The sequence below is a fragment of the Myotis myotis genome, unplaced genomic scaffold (genome assembly GCF_014108235.1).
Source record: "Myotis myotis isolate mMyoMyo1 unplaced genomic scaffold, mMyoMyo1.p scaffold_m19_p_1, whole genome shotgun sequence".
Taxonomy (NCBI): Eukaryota; Metazoa; Chordata; class Mammalia; order Chiroptera; family Vespertilionidae; genus Myotis; species Myotis myotis.
The window spans coordinates 54,433,730-54,453,320 of NW_023416313.1; the positions used below are offsets into that span (position 1 = coordinate 54,433,730).

The following is a 19,591-nucleotide window of genomic DNA, read 5'->3' on the forward strand; positions in this document are numbered from 1 at the left end:
CTTTTATGTTACACAATAATACTTTTTCAGTAAAATAGAACAGTCTGCTAACATGCCTCCCCCAGGTAATATGATATCCCAGGTGTTACACTAAGTTCTAACTTCATTGCCTAGTTTGGTGTTTACTCAGAGCAGAGGAGTGTTTTATGTATAGAGGTAAGGGGCAAATAGGATGATCAGGAATTCCAAAGTAATCTCTAACTTCTAAAGCTTTTCCTAAATGTTTGGAATTGTTGGGAATCTTGCACCTTTTATTTCTGGGAGTTCTCTGAGGAGAAGGTCATGGTTTATAACACCATTATTAGAAGTACCTGCATTCAGTAGATCCTCACTCAGTAAATATTGAATAAACTAGAGGCCCGGTGCATGAAATTCGTGCGCTGAGGAGGGGGGGGTTCCCCCCTCAGCCCGGCCTGCGCCCTCTCGCAGTCCCCGGACCGTGGGGGGGGGGGGGGGGGTCAGGCCTGAGCTGGCAGTTGGACATCCCTCTCATAATCCAGGATCCCACGCTCCTTATTGCCTGCGTGTTCACTCCTTACCACTCTGCTCGCTGCTCCTTAGCCCTGCCGCGGAGGCGGGAGAGGTTCCTGCCACCACAGCTGCATTTGCCAGCCATGAGCCCGGCTTCTGGCTGAGTGGTGCTTCCCCTGTGGGAGCGCACTGACCACCAGGGGGCAGCTCCTGCTTTGAGCATCTGCTCCCTGGTGGTCAGTGTGCATCATAGTGACTGGTCATTCTGATCGTTCCGTGTAACGGTCACTTAGGCTTTTATTAGATAGATGAGTTGTTTGTGTTTATGATTTATCCTCCAGAAACTTTTCTGCTATTGTTTATCACTGAATTTGGATCAAAAGTGATTCTTGCCCAGTTTAAATATTTGTCTGGCCCTGGCTGGTGTGGCTCAGTTGGTTGAGTGTCATCACATGCACTGAAAAGGCACTGATTTGATTCCCAGCCAGGCACATGCCCAGGTTTCAGGTTCAGTCCCCAGTCAGGGTGCATATAGAAAGCAATCAGTGAATGTTTCTCTCTCACATACATGTTTCTCTCTCTATAAAATCAATTTTTAAAAATTTTGTTGGAGAATATAACAAGTGGTAGAAAGTGCTTTCTATTTATCTCTATCTCTAATTACTGCAATGCCTTTGCTTGGTATTATTATTCCCATATAGCAGATGAGAAAACTGAGGCTCAGAGAGGATGAGTTACTTGAGCACAGCTAGAGGTAGGACCCTGGCCTCACATGCTGCCTGGATTCTGTATTCATCTCCTGTATTCTCTCCCACAGAAGTCAAGGAGCTGGGCTCTCAGCATTTACAATTCATTTCATGAATTTTAGTTGGTACCAGTAAAACTGGATATAGGAGGTAGGAACTTGTGAAGCACCAAATGGTATAGAACTGCATGCATTTTATAATTTTGGTACTTCAACTCTTCAGTTACTAAGAGGTCCTCGATCTAACCAACAGTTTCCCCCAGGAATATTTCTAATTGCATGAGAGTTGGGGAATACTGGAGTCAGGACACTGGAGGAGGATGACCAAGAGAGAAAGAAGCAGTTATAGGTAGGATAAGGGATCAAAGTTGGCTTGCTTGTTTTTTAATAGTGAAACAATTAAAATAATCAGGAAGAAAGATTAATGTAATTACCATGCACCCACCATGAAGCTAATTTTTGTTATTATGTTTGTTTCAGATCTTAAAAAAAGAATTACATATAACAGGCCCTGAGTACATCTAATTTTGTTTTTTGTGTCTTCAAAAATTATATATATATATATATATATATATATATATATATATATCAGAGAGGGAGAGAGAGATAGAAACATCAGTGATGTGAGAGAATCATCGGTTGGCTGCCTCCTGCATGCCCCACACTGGGGACTGAGCCCACAACCCGGGCATGTGCCCTGACCAGGAATCGAACCATGATCTGGTTTATGGGTCAGTGCTCAACCCCTGAGCCAAATCAGCCAGGCCATTTCATTTTGCATTAGAACTTGATTCATATGTTAGAGTTTATGTTCATATTGATAAATATAATTTTAGTACATTAATATTCAACTGCTTTATAATCTTTTAGAGTATGAGTATACTCATTTGCCAGAGGCTAAAACCAACAGTAGTTAGCATATTAAAACAAAAAGACCCTTTGGAAGGCCAATGGACTTTGATATTTAGCAGGGCTGAAAATCAGCATACTATCGCCCTGTTGTGGGCTCAGTGGCTGAAGGCAATTCCCTAACCTGATAATCCTTTTATTATTTACCAAACTTTACCTTTGATATGCCTGTATGCATTGCTAAAGGGCAAATGTGTATTCAAGTAAATAAAAAGCAGACCGCCCGGAAGTCGGGTGTGCCTCTCCAAGAGAGAGGTTTCCACCTGGCCCCCCCATGCTTTCTAAATTCATATTTCTTGTATAGTATTTTCATTTGTGCATCATGCCCTTCTTCAGATCCTGAACCCTAGCCATGCAGGTTGTGGCTCCCGTTTATCTATTTTCTAGCTGATAAAGATTTAGGTTGTTTTCAGTTATTTTGCAATTATACCCAGTGCTGCAATAAGCATTTTTTCCCTTTCCTCTTTGTGTGTGCGCACATGTGTTAGTTTCTCTATGGTATATGTATATGCCCAGGAGAGAAACGGCTTGTGTATCTTCAATTTTTACTACATCTTCTCAGATGGCATTCTCAAGTCGGGGGCCACTTTGCAGCCTTACCCCAGTACGGGAGTGGAGGAGAGACATTCGGTAGATAAAGGAAGGGCTAAGGAGGGGCATGATGGGAAAACTAAGTAATTTAAAGAAAATCAGAAATATATCACTAGGGTAAAAGGAATCTCTTGGAAAAGAAAGCTGTCAATCTTAGCTCTTCATTTTTCTTCTTTTAGATCAAGAATGAGTTTTCATTGAGCTTAAACAAGGCTTTTCTGTCAAGTATGCTGAAAAATTTGATGAATGATCCATTACTTACCAAAGGAGAACAAGCAAAATTGAATGACTTCTTTATTTTTTCTAGGGCAGGTGAAATTTGAATAACGTATTATGAAGAGAGATTCAGTCCTACCATTTTAAAAAAAGCCATAATTTTCTTGTGTTGTGTATTTTCATTTGGAACTGCAGTTTAATTTGAACTTGGGTCTTCTTAAATATTAAACAATCCTAATTATGTAGCCAAATCTTTGTACCAGCCAGGGAAACACTATGCATACTAAAAAAACACATAGTTTTGTTCATATGGATCTTTTAACTATGTCCTAGTCACATCATCCCTCAGTTTCCTGCCAGTTTCTTTCACCTCTTTTGTCCTTGTTCACTGTCTTATAATATTTAGGAAAATGTAATGGCCCAGAAGCTTGTAACAAGGAAGAGGTCCAAGGGAAGAGAGAGAAAGCACGGATCAGTGGTTTTAAGATGTTCCCTACATCCCACAAAGCTGGGCTGAGGGCTGGTTCTGATTAATATTAATCAGAAGAGGTAGGTGCTGTGTTTGGCACAGATGCCCTGTGATAGCACTTGCAGCAGCTTCAGGAATTGGAGCCCGTTCTTAATTACATTTAGTGAGCCCTCTTTTAAGAGAATAGGATCACTTATCTTCAGGGCCTTTTGCACACCTCAAGTGGTATGGAAACATTTGAAAACCCTTGCCTTTTATCTCTGGCTTACACACTCCATAGATGAGGTGACTATCAAGAACCTTTCCTTCACCCCACCATTCCCTCTGTTTGGAACATCCTCTCTGATCTTCTCTGGGTTAATCCTATTCACCTTGTGGTTCTCAGACTTTTTGTTTTCAGGATTCCTTTATACTCTTCAAATTACTGAAGAACCAAAGAACTTTTATTTATATGGATTATATTGATTAATATTTACCGTATTAGAAATTAAAACAGTAATTTAAAAATACTCATTCATTTTAAACAACAATAAATCGCATTACTTTGTTAATATAAAATTTTTTTCAAAAAATAATTTTATTTTGGAAAATGTGGTTAGAAGAGGCATTGTTTCACATTTTTTGCATGCCTCTTCAATGGCTAGCTATTGAAGACAGCTAGATTCTCGTATCTGCATAGGATCTCTTGTGATATCACACATTATCTAGCCTCTGGAAAATTATTGTACACTCCTGAAGAGATGAAACTAAAAAGGCAAATAACAACTAAGTATTCTCATGAAAAGATTTTGACCCTACGGGACCCCTAAAAAGACGTGTTTCTACTCCTTGCGATTAGAGATCATGTGTGGATGTGTGGTTTTTGTCCCAATTATATTTCCAGCTCTTAGCACAAGGCCTGCCCTGTATTGGACATTGAGTTAATGTTTGAATGAATGAGTTTGGATTAACAGACTTCTTGAATTCAACTTGATTATGGATTTTTCTTAAAATGTAAGGCCTTCTCTGAATTATGTTCTTGGGGCCTATACTCACAGCATGTTGGTTTTAGACTCTGGCTATTCCTAAGACTTGCAGAGCCATTACTCTCTGGATCCACACAGCATTCTGCCTGTACTCTTGTCTTATCCATTGTACCCCATTATAATTCTTTGTTTACCTTCCACCTCCCACCCCAGGTTCTTAAACTTACTGATAATAGGAACTGTGACTCATTTATCTTTTGAATCCTTTTCTTCATGCCCAACTCTGGGACTAGCATATCTTGGCATATAGTGGACACTAAAGCAATTGCTGAAAGTGGCACATTTTTTTTAAGATACATATGCTACAGTTGTAAGTAAATGTAAAAACTTTGACCTAAGAGAGATCATATTCCCAATGCATGAATTACTGACAGGTTATCTATTTCTGAATTGTTTTGCACATCACTTTCGTATAGGGTATTCTTAAGTAGTCTGATGACCAAGAATCATGGTGCTCAGGTGTGTTTTTTAAAAAGCGTTGTCATGCGTGGACACTTTTCAGCATATATTTGAGTTATATACATGTGCCAAGTACTGTGGTATGCATTGAGGTTATAGCTGTGAACAACATATACTTGATCCCTGCCCTCAAGGACATATGGTCTAGCAATCTAGTTCTGGAGTCAGCAGACTTTCTGTAAAGGGCTGAATGGTAAATGTTTAGACTTTGTGGGCAATATGATCTTGGTTATGAATACTCAGCTCTACCATTGTGGCCCCAAAGTAGCCATAGACACTATGTAAACATGAATGTGGCTATGTTCCAGTGAACTTCATATACAAAAACAAGATGTAGAACAGATTTGGGCTGAGGGTCATGGTTTACTGATTCTTGATCTTTTTATTTGTTTATTGGTCTATGTCTCTCACTCATATATCCACAACTGCAATTTTCATATTTTCAGTGGCTTATTTGCTACAGTTAGCTAAGGTGAGATTGTTGAAGAACTTGATCTCATGCACATGAATAAAGCTAATAGTTGATATTTTCTTTTACTCTTTTACCAGGACATTTTATTTCCTTACATCAAAGAAAATGTTAAAGAGTATTTGCAGACACATTGGGAAGAAGAGGAATGCCAGCAGGATATCAGTCTTTTGAGGAAGCAGGTTGGGACATTCTATTCCATTGCTTCCACATTCCCAAGTATCTTAGAAATAATGATGCTTAGAGACTCATGCTCAAGCCCTTCTGCATGGAATGCAAAAGGTTTTGCACTGTCTTTTCACATTGTTCATTAAAGTCTCCAAGGGATAGTACCTCATCACCTCATTCTCTACTCTCTTCTGCCTCCTGGCATGAGCCCCCTCTGAGCCCTGCACAAGTGCTTGCGGGCCCTCACATCTGCCCACCGCCTCCAGACCTCTTACCCCAGCTCGCACTTGGCCCAGCCCTCATACCTGCCTCTTGTGCTCTGTTCTCTGTCCAGTTTTCAATCTCTATTTTCCCCTTACACATTGTGTGCAGTGGCACTCCTTTTTTTTTTTTCTTAATTAAAATTGCTTCAGTGGCAAAGTTCTTACATACTGTGCAGAGCTAACTCTGTAGCACTTATTTTCTAGTTAATTTTCTACTTTAAACAATGTGGAATGCTCTCTGAAATTTCTAAGGTTAAAAGTTAGGATTGGAAATATATTCTTCGTGACATGGAGTATTTGAGTTTGTTAGATTTTCTAGATAACTCCAGGTTAGTCTGAAACACCTCCCCTTACCTTTTTTGTTGTCTCAACTCTTGTTGAATCATATGTACATATATCCTTGCTGTAGGATGTATATCATTGAGTCTTTAGAGGTTGGACATAGGCGTTCTCACATTGTCAGTGTTTCAAATAGCTGTTAGAGTTTTTATAAGATATGAGAGATGGCAGGAGACTGAATATGAAGCAACCCCAGACATTACTTCACTAGCTTCTTTTCATTGAATTCCAGACATGAACTGATTTAAAGGTTTTCTTGTGTGTGTTTTTTCTTTAGTTACAGTTCAGAGAAAATTATCAGATTTCATTGAGTCCTAGTTTGTTCATCCTAATAAGTGAATCAACAAACCAGGTCTTAACTGTATCATTTTATCATATGCTGTCTCTCTTCCTACAAAGATGCCTCTCAGTTTAAATTTTAACTTTAGCAATATAGGGAAGATCGTGTAAATTATTAATTATAATCCATTTCTTTTAGGAATCATTCAGATCAGCACCAAAAATGTAGGATCCTTTAATTTGTAACAGTGCTTGGTGCTAATGATAGTTGGAGAAAATTGGTAGGCTTGGTTTTCAGGTCTCATTTTAAGGACTCTTTTTTCAAAAAATGTTGTTTATGACTTGAAGGCTGAAGAGGACTCCCACCTGGATGGGGCTGTTCCAATCCCTGCTGCACCTGAGAATGGAGCAGATGACCTGCAACTGATGATCCAGGCCGTGGTAGATAATGTGTGCTGGCAGATGTCTCTGGACCGAAAGACTACAGCACTGAAACAGCTGCAGGGCCACATGTGGAGGGCAGCATTCACAGCAGGGCACGTGAAAGCAGAGTATGTAGCTGCTCATGGGACTCTGAACATTTCATCAGCCCCAAAACCAAATACATTTTCCACTAGTCCTCTTCTCCAGTATTGCATGATTAGTAAAATAGGTAAAATCAAATTCTTTTAATTCTAACAAGTGAGTGTTTTATTTTTTCGAAGCTGGGATAAAGCATTTCACCCAGCTAAATTCCCCAAACCTGATGTTTGGCTTGGTGGGATGGTTAAAGAACTTTTAATTCCAGTTTGAAAATAGCTTCCTGGGAAATGGTGACTTTCTTGAACTAAGTCAGATCTGATCCTTTGCTAAGAGTAACAGCATGTTGAGCTGCTTCCTAGGACCATTCGATTATCTGTTTCTCTTCTGTTAGAGAAGTAAAATTATGCTCCCCGTCACTTTGGGGGTTACTCAGTGTCAGCAGTGCCACTCTTCTCTGTGCTCTTTGTCTTGGTTGTGGAGTTCCTAAGAACACTCCTGCTAAAGAAGACTTATGAGTCCTGCTTTGCTAAAAAATTCTTAATAAGATACTGCTGCTAAGTATTTTAGCAGATATAAACCCTAAGATCCAAGACTGTTTCCAGCTGCCTATGAGAGGAAGGGAGACAGAAAGATAGAAACATCAGTGATGAGAAAGACTCACTGGTAGGCTGCCTCCCACACACCCTACATTGGGGATCAAGCCTGTAACCTGGGTGTGTGCCCTGACTGGGAATCGAACCGTGACCTCCTGGTTCATAGGTCAGCGCTCAACCACTGACCCACACCAGCCAGACTGTAATCACTTTTGATTATCAGTGGGGCTGTCAAAAACTATTTTTCTCTCCACTCAAATTATTGTTTCTGATCTGTGTGATCCTGGAACTCCGTGACACTCTTATTAGATCTGCAGATGGAGTCCCTTCTCATGATGACAATTTGGGCACAAATAGAGAAACTTGTGACAACTATTTTGATTGGTTTTCATCTGGCAACATAATGTATTCCTGCATTTTAACTTGATTTTCTGTCTAGGTTCTTTGAAGATGTAGTTCCAGCAGTCAGGAAGTGGAGAGAGGCTGGAATGAAGGTGTATATTTATTCTTCAGGGAGTGTAGAAGCACAGAAACTATTATTCGGGTATTCTACAGAGGGAGATATTCTTGAGGTAGGTTACATGATAACTTTGTTCTTTGACATTATCAAAGCATGAAATAATGAATGTTACAGGAATATGGTACAGTTATAAGCTAAATCCCCATTCAGATAATTGCATTTATATATGCCAAGCATGTTGCAAAGGGAAGTGGGAAAACTGGGGAAATACATTATAAGCAAGAGTTAACTGTTTCTGTGTTAACCAGTCTTTATATATCAAAGGTTCTTAAACTTTGTTGTGCATAAGGATCACCTGGGGAGTCTGTTAAAAATGTAGATCCCTGGGCCCTGCTTCTGAGCAAATCTGAATTGGCAGGCCTGGAGTGGGGAGTCGGAGTCTCCATTTTTAAACATTCACCCTATGTGGTTCTGTGATATAAAATACAGCTAACAAGACATGATCTAGCTTGTAAATCAGCTATCTTGCCAGTATTAGGAAGTTGTCAACTGAAAGGAAACTAATGGCATGCTTCTTTTGGTTGTTTAAAGTAGAGCGGATAAGATGTAAAGTTGTGATACTTGCCACTATCCAAAAAAAAGAAAAAAACGGACTTCTTGACTGGAGCAGAGTACAAGGTGGATTAATTGTTTCTGGTACTTTGGAGAGATACAGATTTTACTTTAGCAGAGCCAGCATTCTTATGTAAGAGAACTGGGGACATCATTAAACAATTAAAAGTTAAGGCCACCTATTAAATTTCTTGTTCATGAAAAAATTGTTGTTAGCCCCTCCGTCCTAGCATCCCTATGCCCCTGGGGGACAGGGTGGTCATTGGAAAGGATTCACTTAAGGGATTTAAAAAGAAATGCTAATTCAGTATACACTGAACTTAGTGGTACACAATAGGTCACTCAGCTAACTAGTTTTAAAATAAATATTTATTGAGCAGCAAGGATATATACTAGTTCTTGGGTAGAATCTCAGAATGTTTTAATCAGAAAATGAAAGTAAAATAACAACTTACTAATGAGGTAGGGTAAAGAAATCTGTTCATTCTGGGGTCGAAAGGAGTGAAACTTTCGTTAGTAGTGAAACTCACTCTAGTCAGTAGTTTGAGTACAAATAGTATTTTAAGGGTAGAAAGTAGGTCATGTAGATTTTAAAAGATTTTGTATAAAAAATTAATGCTAAAGAAAGCAAAGCAAGTAAATTGTAAAATTATCTTATATATGTTGATTTGGTAGTTTTCTCCTTTCAAATGTTTATTGCTATAAAATCTTTGTATGTACTTCTTGTAGTCATCTCAAAGTTCTCTTGTACGTAGATTTTTCAGTTACATATTGAGTGAATGAAGTCAATATGATTGTATATTTCAGAGATAAGGGATAGAGACAAAGTGGTCCAGGTTACTAGTATATTTACAACATCAGTATTTCCCCTTCTCTTTTTTCAGCTTGTTGATGGTCACTTTGATACCAAGATTGGACACAAAGTAGAGAGTGAGAGTTATCGAAAGATTGCAAACAGCATTGGGTGCTCAACCAATAACATCTTGTTTCTGACAGACGTTACTCTAGGTGAGGAATCTGACTTCTTATTCCAGGATGGGATCTGAGCCCAGCACTACAAACACATTGCCTCTTTAAAGAAAGTTTATGTTATGGGTGGACCTTTGAAAAATGAAAGTTTTATAAAAAGAAACAGTGAACCGGCCAACTCACCTTTCTCTCCATTGGGGGTTGTGTATGGGGAAGTGGCATTGGAAAAACTTATTTTCTCTCATTTTAACTCCTTATCCTTGGTTGCATATGCATCCCTCTGTACTTACACACACAGGTGAAGTGGGAAAATAAGAAAGGATGACTTACAGGGTATCGTTGTGGAAATGAGCATGCAGGCAAGAATATGATGGTAGATGCATGGCTAGGTAAGGACAATAAAGTCACAGTGCATCTGCATCAAACATATTTAGCAGCAGTGAGATCACATAACACACTCAGCTGATAAAAGAGAACTCTAGTTTGAGTGACTTTGCCTTACAGTCCATTCAATTGGTGAACACTGCCCTGGCTTGACTAGGAGCCTCATCCCACCTTCCCGAAGACCGTCTTATTAGTTCCCAGGCCTTCAAGATTCACCTGTTTAAAGACAGCATCTTCTTTACCCAGCATGGCCCTCTTTATTTCAAACTAGGGGCCCAGTGCATGAATTCGTGCACCTTAAAAGGAACTGTGGGCCACGAGGCTGCAGTGGGCACAGGGGCGGGTCTCGGCCCATCCTCTGAGACCCTGCCTGGCCCCTCCTGCCGTGGCCCCTGGTCCCCTATCTGCCAGCAGCCCTGCTCCTACCACCATTGCTTCCACATGCTGACAGCACCGGCCCCACTTGCACCCACTGACAGCCCAGAGTGATTAGGGCCGGCGCCGTCAGCAGTGCAAGCGGTGGTGGCCGCCCCGATTGCCCCTCAGAAGCAGGGGGAGGTGGAGAAGCCCTCAGGGGCAATCGGGGTTGGTAGCAGGTGTAAGCGCCCAGCGGGACATGGCACATGGGAGCAAAGAATTTTCAGTAACCACCAGAGGCTCGCCCTATGTCCCGCCTTGGTCTGGTGCCGCCCACCTGCTCCACCATCCTGCCACAGTGATGCCTGTCATGTTCCGCACTCTGCCGCCTGCTGCCGACGCCCGCCATGTTTCTGGTGGTCAGCGCACGTCATAGTGACCGGTGGTTCGGTTGTTCCGCCTTTTGGTCTATTTGCATATGAGGGTTTTATATATATAGATGGTATATTAGCAGATGCATTATTACTTTAAGGATTGAATGCACAAAGCAGTGTATACTGTTCTTCATTGGCAATTTAAGTGATTTCAGGAGTGGTTTTGACCAAATGTAAAATACATACCCAAGTACGTTTGTAAGACTCTGAGTCCTCTATGAAATGATAGAGGGAAGTGGTAGCCAATAAGGAAACAGGCAGCAGCAGGCAAAGGCGGGGTTTGGGGAGATGGGGTGTCGGGTGTCCCTGCTGTTCTTACTTGAATGTCCCTGGTTGGTGAGGCTTTCCCACACTCCCCAGCCTGGCCTTAGCCCTGGCCCTTGATTTTATGGTTATTCTCCTTAGAGTTGTGCATCTCCCCAGGGGCTACCTTGGTGTGTTTATAATTGCACTTGTATTTGAGGGTAGTTCTATATATTTCTGTTTCTTCCACTCACCTTGGGTTATAAGTTTCACCCTCTGTTTACCCCAGGGCAGGGCTTTGTGCACTGCGCAGCTGCTCCAGCACCCTGACTGCCGCACGCTGGGGAAGGCGGTTGGGGGAGAGACAGAGGGCAGGGGGATGCTCTCTTGCCTAGTCAGCTCCACGTGGCTCCTGGGCCCCTTGGGGGCAGCTTCAGCATCTACAGGCACTATTCCTCCCTTCAGCCCTCTGTCTATTATCACAGAACTAAAGTCACCCAGTCATTAGGACTTGCAGAGATGGGGCCCAAAGGCAAATCCAGTCTGCTAGCAGTGGCATCTTACCTGTGGTAGTGCGTATATTTTTTCTACTGCTGACCCTTGACCTTTTGGCCTCTTGTGTTAGGGAGGAGTTGTAGGTATATAATAACACAGACTAATTTGCTAAGTGGATTTGGAAAAAATCTCAACCAGCATTGATCATCCAGAATCTAGATGCCTTCAAGAAGCTATAATATGTTTTTTGGAGAAAGGGGTAAAACGGGCTTAATTTCACCTGACATACCAAAGAATTCAGTAATTGTGATTACCTTTGTTAAATTTCACACCTTGATGCATCTAGACTGGAACTTTTGACCTAGTTAGACAGTATTTAGTGGGGATCAGCACCTGTCCTGGCTTGGCTCAGCTTGAGTCTAAGGGTTTCTACAAATGGTGTCTCATTTTCCCACATCTTGGAAAGCTTTACATTTGGCATATCTGACTGCACTGAAGTGAGACTGACAGATGCACAGGCACACTGCTTTAGGGTTCATGGTGTAACTAGGTAGCCAGGCCGCTTAAATGTGCCATCAACAAACATTTCACCTGGTCTTTACTTTGAACTGTAAATGTTTGCCTATCAAACATTTTACTGCTTTGAAGCTCAATATACCCTCTTTGGTTTTTGTGGGACTTTGAGTGTTGAGGTGGGAGGTCGCTTTGTTGTCCATATAGGTTAGGGATGCGCCAGCAGTTTCTGTGAGGAATGATAAATTTACTCCTTATGGAAAGGAGACAGGCCTTGTCCTGGTGAGTTTGTCTGGTTTAATCTGTGAATTGTTTTTCTTTAATCATTCACATAAAGGGGGCTGTTGAAGATGAAAATCTGTGGTTTGTCCTATATTTAATTTCCTTAGCACTTTGAATGGTTAAGTTCCTGCAGGCTTAGGGATCTGATTTGTGGCTGGGGCTCTCCATAAAGTCAGCCTGTCCCAAGCATTCTGTGATCCCCAGACCCAATGTTTCTCTCCATCCTCTACCTTTTGGTTACTATTAATAATTACAAATTATGCCTTAAGATCACGTATGGTTTCTTCATAGTCTTGTTTTCAGCTACATTTTTTTGTCTAGTTGCCATCGTAGTACAACTATAATTTCAGGTCTTTCTTTTTCCCTTAAGCCATTTCCTTTCCTTAGGGTGCAGTCCCAAAAATTATTCTTACTCTTTTTACAGACTAGAGATGATCCTCAGTTTGGCCTCACAATGAAATTGATTCCCTCAGAGTCCTCACAAAGAGGTTTTATTCCTGCCCCTAGACTTCTGCCAGCTCCACACCCGGTAGTAAGGCCAGAACTGGGTCCATCTGTAGCTGGGATGGGGCCAGGCAGCTGGCTGCCTGCCTCACTCTTGTCTATTATCTCTGATCCTGTGTTTTGGTATCACATGCCCAGACTTTTATTGCCAAGGCAGAGAGGACTAAATGATATCCCAAATAACACCCAAGCATAAAAGAGAACTGAGCCTGGCCTGTGTTTCTCAGTGGTTAGAGCGCCAGCCTGTGCATGGAAGGGTTGCGGGTTCAATTCCCAGTCAAGGGCGTGTACCAAGGTTTCAGGTTCAATCCCCCACCCTGGTTGGAGCATGTGTAGGAGGCAACCAATTGATGTGTTTCTCACATCAATGTTTCTCTCTCCTTCCCTCCTTTCCCTTTCTCTTCCTCCTTCCCTCTCCTTCTCTCTCTTTTCCACTCTCTCTAAAAAGAGAGAGAGAGAACTGAATGACTTTTTCCCTTTTGAGGAAAGGAAAGAGGTGCAGGGTTTTAAGTATTAGTGTCTCAGTATTGTATGAATAGAGCAAATAGATGCTTAGGAACAGAACTTGCCCATGGTGATGTAGGTAAGATGATGAATGTGGAACAATTAGCTAGTGTCAGGTGGATCGTGGATCATGATGGCTCAGCTTGGTGGAGACCCCAGATTGCTCGTTAGGAGGAAAGCTTGACTTGAAGCATTCAGGCTCGGAACTGGCAGGGAGTAGGAGGGAGCTGCCTCTTCTGCTGGGATGAATGGCATCTGCAGAGTTTACCTGAGGAGAGGATTGTTTAGCACTTTTTTCACCTTGGGAAGGGGACAGCCCTTTCATAGGAAGAGGCGAGAGACACCTGAGGTAGGTAGGAGGAAGAGGCAGCCTGTCCCACTTCTCACTGGGATCTTATCTCTCAACGCCACTGCTCTTTAATCCATTCAGATGTTGCAACTGTTTTCCAAAGAGAAACTACTGAGGTGTTTTTTAATCCTCACCTAAGGACATGCTTGTGTGTGTGTGTGTGCATTTTTCAACTGATTTTAGAGAGAGGAAGGGAGAGAAACATCGATGTAAGAGAGAAACATCAGTCAGTTGCCCTCCCCCGTAGGCACCCCAACTTGATATCGAATCCGCAACCTAGCTATGTGCCCTGACCAGGAATAGAACCTGCAGGTGTATGGGACAACACTCCAATCAACTGAGCCACCTGGCCAGGGCCCACTGAGGTTTTTTATACCAAACCTAAATTCCATACAGCATGTTTCAGATTATTCCCCAGTTTTGCTCTGTCTATCCAAGTATGCCCCATCTTTCCGAACTGTGTCCTACCTCCCACCCTGACTTGCTCCATTCCCCCAATATTTACACATGTGTTATGTTTGCCTACAGTGCCTCCTGCCTCAAATGCCTCCTCTTTTGCCAACTTTCTTTCCTTCAACTTTCTGATCAAAACTCACCGTCTGCAGAGGCATCATTTGTTAAATTGCAAGTCCTAATTCAGTAGTTCCATGCTGGGGACCTGAGATTCCAGGTGATTCCCACACTGCTGGTCCATGGACCACACTCGAGTAGTAGCACTGTAGACCAGGAGCCGGCACACTTGTTCTGGACAGGGCCAGGTAGAACATACGTTAGGCTTTGCAGGACACTCAGCCTCTGTTTACAAAAACAAGTGTCAGGTCATATGTAACTTGCTGACCCTTGTTCTAGAGCACAGACCACAGAGTCAGAGTAACAATTTCAAACTTTAGTTCTACCTCCCTAGCTCTCAGTTTCCATATCTGTGGAAAGGGGTTAGTAATAGTAACTACCTCAAGGTTATTGTAAAGATTTAGATGAGAATGGAGCTCCATGAAGGCGGGAGCCTTGTTTTGTTCTGTTTCTAGAACAGTACCTGGTATATTAGGTGCTAAATTAAAAGCTGTTACCTTTCAGATGGAAACAAGATGAGGAGATACATAACCCAAGGCATTTTAGAGATATTTCCTGTAATGTCTAGGTTTATTTTACTAATCCTGTTCTTATTTTACCCACTATGCAATCACAGATCACAATCTATTGAGGAAGGAGAGTGACAACAGATAGTAACTGTCACTTCATGTTGTTGCAATAGAGCTAAAATACAGGGTGTTGAAGGAACACATAGGATGATGCCCTTAATAGAGCTTCTGGAAGATGAGATATTTAAATTGAATTCTAAAGACTAGGAATTTACCAGGCAAAAAAGATGGGTATTCTAGTCAAGGGTTGTGATACGTTTGGGCTCAGGTTGTGAGAGCAGGTATTTCAGCTTTATTAGGTCCTAGGATTTTTTCTCCTCTCTTCTTAATTGGTGTTTTCCCCAGCAGGCTGCCCTTTGGGGATACAGCTCAGTTCTCTGTAGGACTAATGGGAGGGAATGGAACAAAGGTGTGGACAGAACATGACTCTGTCCTGCATTCACTGTCCTGCATTCACATGTACTTAATAAAACTCAGGTCTGGGAAAACCAAGATGGCGGCATAGGTAAACACCGGAGATTGCTGCCTCACACAACCACTTCAAAAATACAACTAAAAGATGGAACGGACATTATCCAGAACCACAGGAAGGCTGGCTGAGTGGAAATTCTACAACTAGAAGGAAAGAGAAAAGCATACCGAGACTCAGAGGAGGTGCGGTGCAGAAGTAAAATACAAAGATGTGGAGGTGCATGTGGAGAGGGCTGGCGGCTGAGGACACGGTCTTTTTCAATCGGGAGGGAGTCTCAGGCTCTGAGCTCCAGTTCTGGGCGAGTCTCTGGGGACCCAGATTCATACGGGAGAAACGGGACTCTGGCATCAGTCGGTACTCAAGGGCAGCTTTCTCTCGGAGGAGCTCGCAGCGATAGCTGGGACACTGAGAAGCGGGGCCTCTGAGGGCAGGACTGAGAGCAGCCATAACTGATCGCTCTGCCCGCCCTGTTGATCCTCTGGGACCCCGCCCCGCCCAAGCCTTGCACGGAGGCTTTTGCATATGAAAGGCCCGGCCCTTTGCAATCTGAAAATTACTTAACAAACTGCAGCTTGCCCAAGGCCCCAGGGCAACTTGCATTGCTTCACAGCTGAGCTTCTGCTGGGTAGCCTCAGGCAGAGGCTAGATTAGCACCTCCTTAGAGATACAGGAGCCAGTGTGCCTGGTGGTCAGAGTGGGACCATCCAGATTGCAGCTCCTTGGATCCATAAAGGACAAACTCAGGGGGCAGACTCAGTGAGCACCAAAGCCCCACTGAAGCAAGTCTTGTCCCGGAGCGGTGTCTCTAGCACAGAAGTTCTCCCACTGCAGACACAGCTGGTTAGATTTGGCCTGGAGGTCAAATCCTCCCAGTTACCCACAACAATCAAGGCTTAACTACAACAAGACTGTGCACAAAGCCCACAAGGGGGGGCACCAAGAGTGTCTACCTCAGGTAATTGGGGAGGCTGAGCCACTGGGCTCTATAGGACACTTAGCACAGAAAGCCACTCTATCGACACAGTGAAGCATAAAAAATGCCGAGACAAAGAAACAGGTCACAAATGACAGAAATGGAGGAAAGCAAACTACTGGATATAGAGTTCAAAACTACACTTTTAAGGTTTTTCAAGAATTTTCTAGAAACCGCTGATAAACTTAATGAGACCCTCAAGAAATCTAGTGAGACCCTCGAGGTTGTGATAAAGGACCAACTAGAAATTAAGCATACACTGAGTGAAATAAAGAATATTATACAGACTCCCAACAGCAGACCAGAGGAGCGCAAGAATCAAGTCAAAGATTTGAAATACGAAGAAGCAAAAAACACCCAACTGGAAAAGCAAAATGAAAAAAGAATTCAAAAATATGAAGATAGTGTAAGGAGCCTCTGGGACAGCTTCAAGCATACCAACATCCAAATTATAGGGGTACCAGAAGAAGAGAGAGTGCAAGATATTGAAAACCTATTTGAAGAAATAATGACAGAAAACTTCCCCTACCTGGTGAAAGAAATAGACTTACAAGTCCAGGAAGTGCAGAGAACCCCAAACAAAAGGAATCCAAAGAGGACCACACCAAGACACATCATAATTAAAATGCCAAGAGCAAAAGACAAAGAGAGAATCTTAAAAGCAGCAAGAGAAAGACAGACAATTACCTACAAGGGAGTACCCATATGACTGTCAGCTGATTTCTCAACAGAAACTTTGCAGGCCAGAAGGGAGTGGCAAGAAATATTCAAAGTGATGAATAGCAGGAACCTACAACCAAGATTACTCTACCCAGCAAAGCTATCATTCAGAATTGAAGGTCAGATAAAGAGCTTCACAGATAAGGAAAAGCTAAAGGAGTTCATCACCACCAAACCAGTATTATATGAAATGCTGAAAGGTATCCTTTAAGAAGAGGAAGAAGAAGAAAAAGGTAAAGATATAAATTATGAACAACAAATACACATCTATCAACAAGTGAATCTAAAAAGTGAATAAATCTGATGAACAGAATAAAGTGGTTACTATAATAGAATCAGGGGCATAGAAAGGGAGTGGACTGTTCTTGGGGGGAAAGGGCTGTGGGGGATGCGGGAAGAGACTGGACAAAAATCGTGCACCTATGAATGAGGACGGGGGGGGGTGGAAGGGGGGCGGGTGGAGGGTGGGTGGGGAACCGGGTGGAGGGGAGCTATGGGAGGAAAAAAGAGGAACAACTGTAATAATCTGAACAATAAAGATTAAAAAAAAAAAACAAAAAACCCCACAAAACTCAGAGGTCTGGATAATTGCCATTGTAGCCTGTCATGTACAATTATATTTAAAAAATTTTTATTACAGAAAAATTAAAATGTAAAAAAAGAATAATATAGTCAACACCTATGTACCCTTCTAGCTTCAGATGTTATCAGATCAGGGTCAAACCTGTTTTTTACATTCCCACATCACCCTGATTACTTTCAAGTAAATCTCAGATCATATTTTTAAGTTTCTGGCATTCATTTTGATTTTCACAGAGGCCAGTGCTGCTGAGGAAGCAGATGTACATGTAGCTGTGGTGGTGAGACCTGGCAATGCAGGACTAACAGATGATGAAAAGACTTACTACAGCCTCATTACGTCCTTCAGCGAACTGTACCTGCCTTCTTCCACCTAGAGGATTTCCGAGGAAGACAAAACTGTCTCCACAGAGTCGCCCTGTAGTCTAGTTTTTTCTAGTGGTAAAAGTAACTTACTTTTAAATGTACATATAAACACACGTATGTATGCATGCAAGTATATATGTGTGTGTTCAAATTACCTTCATAGGCACAGAAGTTGGGGGGAAATCTCAGTTCAGTGAAAAGGAAACTAATTTAAAGGTGCTTTATATGTAGAAATGGTTTGAAACCACAAGTCTCTCACCCTTATTGAGGGTAAAATGTAGTTGATAGAAGAAATTACTACAATACAGATCTAATGTGTTACAGTTATCACATTATGGACCAAAATGGAAAGATAGGTTTGAGAAGTTATTCAGAAGCCTTGGTGTTTTAAAAACTGGAAATATTTTAAAGACTTATTCCTAATAGTAATTCATCCCCCCTTTTAATTATGATTTAAAAGATTATTAGCAGCTGAATTTCAAAATATTAGCTTCCTTACCTACAGAAGATAACGTTATTTATTTCTGCTCCAAAAGAGACAAAATTGGGAAAGGAAGCTAGTTGAGTCCTGATCAATCAAACATCTATTACTTAAGAAACTTGCTAATCATTATGGCACCCCTAGCAAGCAGCTGCTTTATCAGTGAAAAAGGTGCACTGATGTAACAGGTAAAATTACAAAACAGTTGTAATCACTAGATTTTATAGTTGCCCTTCTAACTCCTTCTTAGCACAGTTTGAGAATATATGTTATTGCTATTTACTATTAAAAAAAAAAGTTTACTGTAATCAGTTTATAAGACTTAGAAGAGCCCTACTATGTACTATTTTCCTCAAAATGAATGTGAGAAATGTTAATTTTATAACAGCATTATTTATCCTGGTTTAGTCCTAATGGGATATCATGTTAATTTCACATTGTGATTAATAAAAACATTTTTTCTTTCAGTTTTATGTAGATCCTTGAACTACACCACATATTGCCATAATCAAAAGAGAAACTAGAGATTTAGAAAAATAAGAATTTCATTTTAGTTTTTGCTTTATCATGTGTGTGTTTTAATGGAATGCCATTGGAAATCATTGACTGAGTTATGTATACATATATGGTTAACCTCATTGGTTATTTTATTTGAATAGTAAGCATTCAAGATATGAGTGGGTTTCTTAGATTTTTGAGACTTATATTTTAGGTACCTAGGATAATGCTTGAAGGAGGCAGTTATTGTAATTAATCAAGAAAAACTTGCCACTGTGGAGAACAGTATGGAGCTACCTCAAAAAACTAAAAATGGAACTCCCACTTGACCCAGTGATCCCACTACTAGGAATATATCCCAAGAAACCAGAAACGCCAATCAGAAAGGATATATGCACCCCTATGTTCATAGCAGCACAATTCACCATAGCTAAGATCTGGAAACAGCCTAAGTGCCCATCAGCAGATGAGTGGATTAGAAAACTGTGGTACATATACACAATGGAATACTATGCTGCGGTAAAAAAAAAAAAGGAACTCTTGCCTTTTGCAACAGCATGGATGGAACTGGAGAGCATTATGCTAAGTGAAATAAGCCAGTCAGAGAAAGATAAATACCACATGATATCACTCATTTGTGGATTATAGAGAACAACATAGACTGATGAAAAGGGACAGACCCAAAGACTGAGAAACAGTGATCAGGCTATCAATCCCCAGAAGGAAAGTAGGGGAGGGC

General features: G+C 41.5%; 1 protein-coding gene across 3 annotated transcripts in view; it reads left to right on the plus strand.

Annotated features, from left to right (window-relative positions):
• ENOPH1 (enolase-phosphatase 1) overlaps nt 1–18,821 on the plus strand; it is a 31,454-nt gene extending 12,633 nt beyond the window's left edge. For 2 of the 3 annotated variants that reach the window (XM_036337703.1, XM_036337720.1), the window contains exons 2-6: nt 5,435–5,536; nt 6,752–6,954; nt 7,958–8,090; nt 9,475–9,598; nt 17,745–18,821. In XM_036337703.1, coding sequence (XP_036193596.1) covers nt 5,435–5,536; nt 6,752–6,954; nt 7,958–8,090; nt 9,475–9,598; nt 17,745–17,884 — 702 coding nt within the window. In that variant the 3' untranslated portion in view covers nt 17,885–18,821. The remainder of the gene's footprint in view (nt 1–5,434; nt 5,537–6,751; nt 6,955–7,957; nt 8,091–9,474; nt 9,599–17,744) is intronic. The other variant, XM_036337711.1, reaches the window with a different exon arrangement.
• The last annotated feature ends 770 nt before the right edge of the window (nt 18,822–19,591 follow it).